General features: G+C 44.6%; 2 protein-coding genes across 2 annotated transcripts; one reads left to right on the top strand and one right to left on the bottom strand.

Moving 5' to 3' along the window:
- Positions 1-510: 510 nt before the first annotated feature.
- On the top strand, positions 511-3,493 carry LOC542379 (dihydrodipicolinate synthase 1). Its single transcript, NM_001111955.2, has 3 exons — positions 511-764; positions 1,258-1,338; positions 2,287-3,493. Exons 1-3 carry the CDS (start codon positions 631-633, stop codon positions 3,212-3,214), a joined length of 1,143 nt encoding a protein of 380 aa, NP_001105425.2. The 5' UTR covers positions 511-630; the 3' UTR covers positions 3,215-3,493.
- An 837-nt stretch (positions 3,494-4,330) lies between these two features.
- Positions 4,331-6,501, bottom strand: LOC103638860 (transmembrane protein 230). The gene is made up of 2 exons (NM_001351730.1): positions 6,097-6,501; positions 4,331-4,659 (listed from the first exon to the last, which is right to left on the bottom strand). Exons 1-2 carry the CDS (start codon positions 6,284-6,286, stop codon positions 4,538-4,540), a joined length of 312 nt encoding a protein of 103 aa, NP_001338659.1. The 5' UTR covers positions 6,287-6,501; the 3' UTR covers positions 4,331-4,537.
- Between the last annotated feature and the right edge of the window lie 4,117 nt (positions 6,502-10,618).

Here is a 10,618-nt window from a genome sequence, read left to right as displayed (position 1 = left end):
GACTTGGCCGGTCGATGCGGCGATTCAGTCAGGGTCGCTTCTCAGCGAAGGCAAGGCCTCGGGCGAGCCGGAGATGTGTCCGCCGTTGAAGGGGGGCCTCGGACGAGACGGAAACCCCTTCGGGGTCGGCTGCCCTTGCCCGAGGCTAGGCTCGGGCGAGGCGTGATCGAGTCACTCGTATGGACTGATCCCTGACTTAATCGCACCCATCAGGCCTCTGCAGCTTTATGCTGATGGGGGTTAACAGCTGAGAATTAGGCGTCTTGAGGGTACCCTTAATTATGGTCCCCGACACGTAGCGTTAACGCATGCTATATACCAGTATTAGGTATTTCAAAAAAACTTATGGATCTAATGTTGACGGAACCGTAGTTTAACAAGATGGCCAGGCCCAAATTTTCAATTGTGCTGCAAGGATGAGAACCCGCCTAATGGCCTAAGGCCCAAAAGGGAAAAGCCCAATCTGATGCTCAGAGGCCGAGGCCCTACGGTGACGTTACCTCAAAGTCTCGAATGAACCCTAGCCGCCGCTGCACAGCTAATCTGTGAGCCTCGTCTACTGATAGTCCTGTCCTGTTTCACTCTCGCCAGCCAAAGACGACCACGCCCTCCGTGCTCCAGCCATTCCCCATGATTTCGCCGACGAATCTCCTCCCGGCGCGGAAGATCACCCCTGTCTCAAATGGCGGCGCAGCGACGGCGAGCCCCTCTTCTCCCTCGGTGGCCGCACGGCCACGGCGACTCCCTTCAGGCCTCCAATCTGTGTATGTATCACGGTCTCGTCCCCATCTACTCTTTTCCTGAATGCGACTCCTTGTTTCATGTTTATGTTTCTTGCAAGTATTGATCGGATTTCATCTCGCCATGGAGGATATCTTAGTCGTATCAAATTTGGCGTGCTTTTGTTCAGTCAAATATGGTCAAACTGATGGCAATTGCACCTTCCCTTTCCTTTGAAAAGATATACTAAAGGGGAGACTAGGAAAAACAAAATGAGCGGCATGGTGAACAACAGTTGGGCTTAAAAATGAATTTGATAGTGTATTTTTCGGATGCTTGAATTCATGTCCAAATATACATGAATCTAGGACTAGTAGAGGCCTAGGGGGAGAATTCATCGTGTCCATCTTTTCTTCAGCATCTCTGTACTTCAATTGCAACTTTACAAGGAGTTGCCATGATTTTTTTTTACTTACCATTCTGCAATCATCCTTGCTTCCAAACACAGCACGCTAATACAGGTGCGTACTTGTGCAGGACTGGTAGAGGGAAGGTTTCCTTGGCAGCCATCACTCTAGATGATTACCTTCCAATGCGAAGCACTGAAGTGAAGAACCGGTAACTTGTTTATTTCTAAAAGAATGCTGACAATACTATTTCATCTGTATTTTTGGCAGTATTTTTAGCCTTATGCCACTCGACAAGATGTTAGTTTTGGTGAAATTTGCCATATACATCCATCTAATGAGAATAAATCGCTTGCGTACCTTATATTGTACTGATCAGTCTTTTTTGATTATATATTATCCCTCAAATTCTGAACTTTGAAAATTAATACAAGCTGAAAAACATTTTAGACAGCCATCAGTTGGGAGCCAGGAGCCAGCTTTTCCCTCATCCAAAATCCTTGTAGAACAGTTGCAATTGATCCTTGTTGCTTAGGTAAAGCAGGTTCAGGATATAGCTAGTGTGAAATCATTTCATGGAGTTTTTTGAACTTGAGATCAATAAGTTGAAGTCTGAAACTTGAACCATTTACTCGATAGAGTAACACAATCTGCTGTTATTTTCATTAAGCTAATCGGTGAAGCTTGTGTAATTATGTTGAAACAGCAATTGTCTATGTAAGATTACAAACACTGCAGCTAGAATAATCTAATCAGAAAATAATGTGAATTGCTTTGTCTAGAAAAGAATATTACTAGGGCTTGTTTGTTTTGATCTTAAACCATGTGGATTGGGTGGTATTGAGTCGGTTTAAATCCATAGCAAGTCAAAATACATCTCAATCCCATCCAATCCACATGGAATGAAAATAACCGAACAAGTTCTAAATATATGCTTCGTTGAATGGTAATTCTACTGCAATTTGAGTCTGTTCTGCTTAATGAATGAACATGTACGTTCTTTGGCAACTGCAGTTGGTATTTCTCTATTCATGGTTTTATAGCTTAGTAGTCAAGTACTCAAGTGTATCTTATTCTTAGTTTTGTGCACAAGTATTTGAAGGCTGTGATTCAAGTTATCTTCTGCTTTGGTCTCATCTTCATCTTGTCTGAGATGCAGGACATCAACAGATGACATCACAAGGCTGAGACTAATCACAGCAGTTAAAACCCCCTATTTGCCAGATGGGAGGTTCGATCTGGAAGCATATGATTCTCTCATAAACATGCAGATAGAGGGTGGTGCCGAAGGCGTAATAGTTGGAGGAACAACAGGAGAGGGTCACCTCATGAGCTGGGACGAACATATCATGCTCATTGGGCACACAGTGAACTGCTTTGGCTCTAGAATCAAAGTGATAGGCAACACAGGAAGCAACTCAACCAGAGAAGCCGTCCACGCAACAGAACAGGGATTTGCTGTTGGCATGCATGCGGCTCTCCACATCAATCCTTACTACGGGAAGACCTCAGCTGAAGGAATGATCTCTCATTTCGAGGCTGTCCTCCCGATGGGTCCGACCATCATCTACAACGTGCCATCCAGGAGCGCCCAGGACATCCCCCCTGAAGTTATTCTAGCGATTTCTGGCTACACAAACATGGCGGGTGTCAAGGAATGTGTTGGGCACGAGAGGGTTAAGCACTACGCTGACAAAGGCATAACAATTTGGAGCGGTAACGACGACGAGTGCCACGATTCTAAGTGGAAACATGGCGCTACTGGGGTCATTTCCGTTACCAGCAACCTTGTTCCCGGGCTCATGCACAGCCTCATGTACAAAGGCGAGAACGCCACGCTGAACGAGAAGCTGTCGCCCCTGATGAAATGGCTGTTCTGCCAGCCAAATCCTATTGCCCTCAACACTGCTCTGGCTCAGCTCGGCGTGGCAAGGCCTGTCTTCAGACTGCCGTACGTTCCGCTCCCTCTTGAAAAGAGGGCCGAGTTCGTCCGGATTGTTGAGTCAATTGGACGGGAAAATTTCGTGGGGCAGAAGGAGGCCCAGGTTCTAGATGATGACGATTTCGTGTTGATCAGTAGGTACTAGGAAAATGAGTTTGCCAGTCTATGTATCTTGGCGAATAAACTAGTAGTTTGTACCTTGCGTTCAGACTTCGTTCTGTTGTTCATCAGTCGTTGGGTTCGTCTATCTATTTATTAATTGCCCTACTTTGGCCGCATTGTATAATGTATATGTATCGCGTTTATAGTTTTTTACGTGAATTGACCTAGGTACAAGGAAAAAATGATCACTTTTTTTGGCTATCCCTGATGCATGACAGAACATGGTGACAATTATATATAAAAAAGAGTGTAGAAGTTTAGCAACGTAAATGGGTGCCGAGAATTGTCCATGAAAAGAGCATCTAGAGCTAGTTTGAAAACTTAGGTTGTGTTTGGTTACAGAATCAGCAGGATAGGGACGTTCTCTGGTGTCCTCTCTCGTCTCTCTAATTTTGAGGGATAACTGGTACAATACTGAAATAGTCTTTTCTAACTCTTTACTCTAAACCAAACAACCTTATTTGAGTCTGAACCAAACAACCTTATTTAAAGGATCGTCTCGTCCTATAATTGCAACCAAACACACCTCTCTAGAAATTTTAGGGGATGAGAGAGAAATCAGCTCATTTTCTACTCAATCTCTCTGATATTTATGTTTCAAACTAGCCTAGATGTTGTTCTGGTAACGTCCATATTCCGTCGTTTTGGTGACAGTGACACTGACATCCACGTCCCGTCTCATAGAGTATGCTCCAAATTTTTTTGAGATGACGTCAAAGGTATAGTCCAAGACTCGGAGCATGCACACCCCGTAGGGCCAACGCTTGCAGCTACCGAACGTTGGCTTTAGAAAAAGCAGTGTATTATGGACGAACTGAAACCAGCAGCTCTCCAACCCACTGCAGTTACACAAGTCCACGTATAAGCTGTTTTTTTATCCAAACCTCTATAATTTGCAGAGGTATCTCTGACACCATTTGAGGCTACTACTTTACTCCTGCATTTGGAATAAGAAAATACATTCATACTCATACGCACCACTTCACTCGTATGCTTATTATGAACAGCGGCCACAAACTGGTTCAGCAGCAACAACTGGCATTCAGAAACCAGACAAACAGGACCACATTCGGTACCAAAGCATGACAGGCTGATAGGTCAACGTTTATATCTCATAACGAACAACTTCACGTGGTAACATAATGTTGTGATGACACATTACATTACGGTGGTGTTTTTATATGTACAGATCACTTGCCACGCTGTCGACTTTATACAAAGGTTAATAAGAAACAAAAAAGAGAGACAGAGAGAGAGAGAGACAGCCATGTGTTGGATAGTTGGATGAGCCAATCCAATTGCTTCTTCAGATAGGAGGTATGTTGGAGAAGGTGAAACCCTTGTACCCTTTGTAAGCATAATACGCTATTCTTGTGTAGTAGAACCCTGGGATGAACATCACCCCTCCCAGAACTGCAAAGAAAATGCCTGTATCAAAAAAAAAAACAAGGGGGACTAAAGATCAGTTCAAGCATGCTAAAAGTATATTGATAATTTGAATATTTACTGTAATTCTTTTTTACATAAATGCTACTTCCTCTGTTCTTCTTTGAACGAGGTTCGGACCAAATAGTCAGCACTGTCTGAAACGACAAACATCCCAGGACGGCAGGACGGTTGGACATTATTTCGCATACCAAGGCAGTGGGTATTTTTTCAGTCTTACCCATATTAAATGCATTCCATTGTCTCTTCGAACGAGCTGTCTTTCCTGTCTTAACTGGTTATCAACCAACTACTGAGCATAGAGTCAAAAGAAACAGGTACAATGGTAACGACCCTCGATCCGAGAACGTCGTGCCCGACCCGGATACGCGAGGTCATTTTCGTTACCACCATGTAAAAACCTCTCACACAGGTAGCGTATTATGTCCTTCGACCCCATTGATCCGGGAACTTTGTGACTATGCTCGCGCACCCTCAGAAACACTTATGTATTTGGTAAAGCTAAAAAAAAATCAACTCTATATGTTATAAAACCATTCTGAGAAATAAATAGCATGCATCATAATGTTTAAAGATTTTGCATCCCTTGACTGACAAATACCCCTTTGGAATGCAGGTAGCCCGAAACAGTTCTTTTTTTCAGAGGAACATGTGGCCTTTGGCACATTGGTAGGCTTAACGTCAGAAACCGTAGCTAAAAATCATTAAATTGATCCCATTTGCACAAAAAACCGCATTTCGTTGCCTATAATTGTCATAAAACGAATGGTTTTTTTTATGACTTCATTGAAGTAGTTATCCTTGGCTCAGAGTTACACAAGTCTCAAACAAACCCAAGGAGCTTAGTCTCCTAAAACTAGGAAAGCAAACAGAACACACGGACAATGCTCTAGGGTCTATTGATTTTTGGCCCTAACATACTATGACAAGATCTGAAGATCACACACCAGAGGGCCCAGTTTTACTCAATGTTCATGGTTGTTTGAATCCTATATATATGATCTGCAAGAATTGTTTGGCATGATCTAAAAATATGATCCAAACAGCAGAACGAAAGACTAAACTTTCAGATAGGTCATCTAGACAGACAGCATACATTTTCCCATCTTTATTAGTAGAAAACCTACCAGAGGTTTACAGTTATATACATTCGGGATGATTGTTTAAACTTTTATGCTCTACAAGGAAACATTTGGATCGTGTTCAGAAAGCAGGAACGTGAAACCTTCTTTCTAGGAAAAGGATATGAAAAAACATATTACAGTCGGGTAGATCGACTAATGATCCAGGACCCTGCATAAAACTTAAATAATTATTGCTCCTCCATTTCGTAATAGCCAATCCCATCTTACCAACTCAGCACCCAGATCGTACGACAATGCATTGAAATCCAATCAGGTATACTGGTTTTTGCCTCACCGTGGGCGCGGTCGCCGCCGACTTGGTGCGCGGCCATGAAGGATCCCGCGACGACACCGAGGACGCCAAAAGCGAGGAGCGCGGCAGCAAAGGCGATTTCCTTGACCGGGGCGCCACGCGGGCCTCCCACCGCGCCGCCGACCAGGTCTTCGTCGTCGGTGATTGAGAAGGCGTGGTCCACGTACGCCATTCCGATGAATCCCGCGGCGCGGGTGGGCACTCGTCTCGCCTGACTGCGGCTATGGTGGTTTCGCGATCTGGAAGCTCGTGGAAGAATCGGAGAAAGCGCGGGAGGGGAGGAGGCGGAAGCTTGGGAGGTGGGCAAAGGCGACGATGAAGAGTCAGATGGCGCTCGCGATTCTTGCGGCTGTTGCGGGGTCTTAGCTCTGGAAACTGACAGTTTTTTTCCATCAAATCCCCCACCCCTTTCTTTATTTATCATAGCTTCATAGGACGTGCTAACTTAAAGTTACTAAAATATTATTTTACACTTTGATTGTACTGTAAGACAAATTCATCTCAAACCCTTTTCTACTAAAGATAGAAGTTTATATAAGTTAAAAATAGAAGGCTACGTATAAGAGTGTATTTGGTTTAGAGCATTCAAAGAGACTAGCTAAATGGATTGTCAAACCAAAATTGAGCTACTCAACAACAAAATAACTTTCCAACAGGCTAGTTATATGACTCGTCAAGCTATCCGTCTCTCCAAATTGACTCCATCACTAGCTAAATTTAGCTAGACACCTGACTAGTCAAACGAGATAGATAATCTGTTGGAATAAATATGCTACATATAGAGTATAATCTTTATGAAAAGACAAATAGAGAGTCAAATAAAGAACCAAAAATGAAGAGTCTCTTTAGAGATGCTCTTAGTCCCTCCATTTTATTCTATTTTAGTATTTAAATTGTCAAATACGAAAACTAAAAATCAATTTTAATTTACATATTTAGCACGGGCCGAGATTACTCGAATCATAGTGTTTTATTCAGGGCCGTACCTGTAGGGGGCAAGTGGAGCGGCCGCATCGAGCCCCCGATTTGGAAGGCCTTCCAAGTAGTGTATATGTATATATAATCTTAGGTGTTGGGTCTAGCCTGCTATAGTTACAATGGACCTGTTTTTCAATTGTTTAACTTACGAAAAATGTGTCTAGAATTTTAATCGTTGTGCCGCCGCCACCTTGGTTTCGTCCGTGAATTCTGAAAGGGAATTAGGCTTACACATATTTCCTAATTGATTTTGGTGGTTGAATTGCCCAACACAAATAATTGGACTAACTAGTTTGCTCTAGTCTATAAGTTCTACAGGTGCCAAAGGTTCACAATAAACCAATAAAAAGACCAAGAAAAGGGTTCAAACAAGAGAGCAAGGGACAACCGAAGTGCTCCCTAGTCTGGCGCACCGGACTGTCCGGTGTGCCACCGGACAGTGTCCGGTGCACCAGGGAACTCGACACCCAACTCTTCACCTTCGGGAATTTTCAGAGGAGCTCCGCTATAATTCACCGGACTGTCCGGTGCACGACCGGACAGTGTCCGGTACCCCAAGGGAGAGTAACTCTGAACTCGCCAGCTTCGGGAATCCGCTCCGCTATAATTCACCGGACAGTGTCCGGTGCACACCGGACTGTCTGGTGTGACAGCGGAGAAACGACTACTTCGCGCGCAACGGTCGACTGCAACACATTAAATGCGCGCCTGCGCGCGCAGAGGAGCAGAGCACGCGCGGGTGGCACACCGGACAGCCTACAGGGCCTGTCCGGTGCTCCACCGGATAGCTAGGTGGGCCCACAAGACAGAGCTCCAATGGTCGAACCCCAACGGTCTGCTGACGTGGCTGGCGCACCGGACTGTCCGGTGCGCCATGCGACTGCAGCCTTCCAACGGCCACTTTGTGGTGGTTGGGGCTATAAATACTCCAACCACCCCACATTCAAGGCATCCAAGTTTTCCACCTTCCAAATACTTACAAGAGGTCTAGCATTCAATACAAGACACACCAAAAAGTGATCAAATCTTCTCCCAATTTCACACAAAGCTTTAGTGATTAGTGAGAGAGATTTGTTGTGTTCATTTGAGCTCTTGCGCTTAGATTGCTTCTTTTTTTCATTCTTTCTTGTGATCATCTCAATTGTAATCAAAGCAAGAGACACCAATTGTGTGGTGGTCCTTGCGGGAAGTTTGGTTCCCGTTTGATTGAGAAGAGAAGCTCACTCGGTCCGAGGGACCGTTTGAGAGAGGGAAAGGGTTGAAAGAGACCCGGTCTGTGTGACCACCTCAACGGGGAGTAGGTTTGCGAGAACCGAACCTCGGTAAAACAAATCCTTGTGTCTCACTCTTTATTCGCTTGCGATTTGTTTTCACGCCCTCTCTCGGACTCGTTTATATTTCTAACGCTAACCCGGCTTGTAGTTGTGATTAAGTTTGTAAATTTCAGATTTGCCCTATTCACCCCCCCCTCTAGGCGACTTTCACTTGGTATCAGAGCCCGGTGCTTCATTAGAGCCTAACCGCTCGAAGTGATGTCGGGAGATCACGCCAAGAAGGAAATGGTGACCGGCGAGAAGCCCGCTACAAGCCACGGGAAGGCTCCATCGGGAGAGTCCTACAACAAAGGGAAGGGGAAAGAAAAAGAATCCCCTTCACACAAGTCGCGTCGGAGCGGTGACAAGAAGAAGAAGATGAGGAAGGTGGTCTACTACGAGACCGACTCCTCGTCGACATCCACCTTCGGCTCCGACACGCCGTCCGTAACTTCTAAGCGCCATGAGCGCAAGAAGTTTAGTAAGATCCCCCTACGCTATCCTCGCATTCCTAAACATACGCCTTTACTTTCCGTCCCATTAGGCAAACCACCAACGTTTGATGGTGAAGATTATGCTAGGTGGAGTGATTTGATGCGATATCACTTAACCTCACTCCACAAAAGTATATGGGATGTTATTGAGTTTGGTGTACAGGTACCATCCGTAGGGGATGAAGATTATGATGAGGACGAAGTGGCCCAAATACAACACTTCAACTCCCAAGCCACAACTATACTCCTCGGCTCTCTAAGTCGAGAGGAGTATAACAAGGTGCAAGGGTTGAAAAGTGCTAAGGAGATTTGGGACACGCTAAAAACCGCGCACGAAGGAGACGATGTGACCAAAATCACCAAGCGGGAGACGATCGAGGGGGGGCTCGGTCGCTTCCGACTTCGCCAAGGGGAGGAGCCACAAGACATGTACAACCGGCTCAAGACCTTGGTGAACCAAGTGCGCAACCTCGGGAGCAAAAAATGGGATGACCACGAAATGGTTAAGGTTATTCTAAGATCACTTGTTTTCCTTAACCCTACTCAAGTTCAATTAATTCGTGGCAATCCTAGATATACACTAATGACTCCCGAGGAAGTAATCGGGAATTTTGTGAGCTTTGAATTGATGATCAAAGGCTCAAAGAAAATCAACGAGCTAGATGGTCCCTCCACGTCCGAAGCACAACCGGTCGCATTCAAGGCGACGGAGGAGAAGAAGGAGGAGTCTACATCAAGTAGACAACCAATCGACGCCTCAAAGCTCGACAATGAGGAAATGGCGCTCATCATCAAGAGCTTCCGCCAAATCCTCAAGCAAAGGAGGGGGAAAGATTACAAGCCCCGCTCCAAGAAAGTTTGCTACAAGTGTGGTAAGCCCGGTCATTTCATTGCTAAATGTCCATTATCTAGTGATAGTGACAGGGGCGATGACAAGAAGGGGAGAAGAAAGGAGAAGAAAATGTACTACAAGAAGAAGGGCGGCGATGCCCATGTTTGCCGGGAGTGGGACTCCGACGAGAGCTCCACCGACTCCTCCGACGAGGACGCCACCAACATCGCCGTCACCAAGGGTCTTCTCTTCCCCAACGTCGGCCACAAGTGCCTCATGGCAAAGGACGGCAAAAGGAAGAAGGTAAAATCAATATCCTCCACCAAATATGAAACCTCTAGCGATGAGGATAATGCTAGTAATGAGGAGGATAACTTGCGCATTCTTTTTGCCAACCTAAACATGCAACAAAAAGAAAAATTAAATGAATTGATTAGTGCTATTCATGAGAAGGATGATCCCTTGGACACCCAAGAGGACTTCCTTATTAAAAAAAATAAGAAGCATGTTAAGGTTAAAAATGCTTACGCTCTAGAAGTATAAAAATGTGAAAAACTATCTAGTGAGCTAAGCACTTGCCATGAGACTATTGACAACCTTAGAAATGAGAATGCTAGTTTAATTGCTAAGGTTGATTCAAATGCTTGTGATGTTTCAATACCCAATCTTAGAAATGATAATGTTGATTTGCTTGCTAAGATTGAAGAATTGAACATTTCTCTTGCTAGCCTTAGGATTGAAAATGAAAAATTGCTTGCTAAGGCTAAATAATTAGATGTTTGCAATGCTTCCATTTCCAATCTTAGAAGTAAAAATGATATATTGCATGCTAAGGTTGTAGAATTAAAATCTTGCAAACCCTCTACATCTACCGTTGAACATACTTC

Source organism: Zea mays, chromosome 9, assembly GCF_902167145.1.
Source record: "Zea mays cultivar B73 chromosome 9, Zm-B73-REFERENCE-NAM-5.0, whole genome shotgun sequence".
NCBI classification, from domain to species: Eukaryota; Viridiplantae; Streptophyta; class Magnoliopsida; order Poales; family Poaceae; genus Zea; species Zea mays.
The sequence above is the reverse complement of the archived record's forward strand: the minus strand, read 5'-3'. Positions and strand labels throughout refer to the sequence as shown.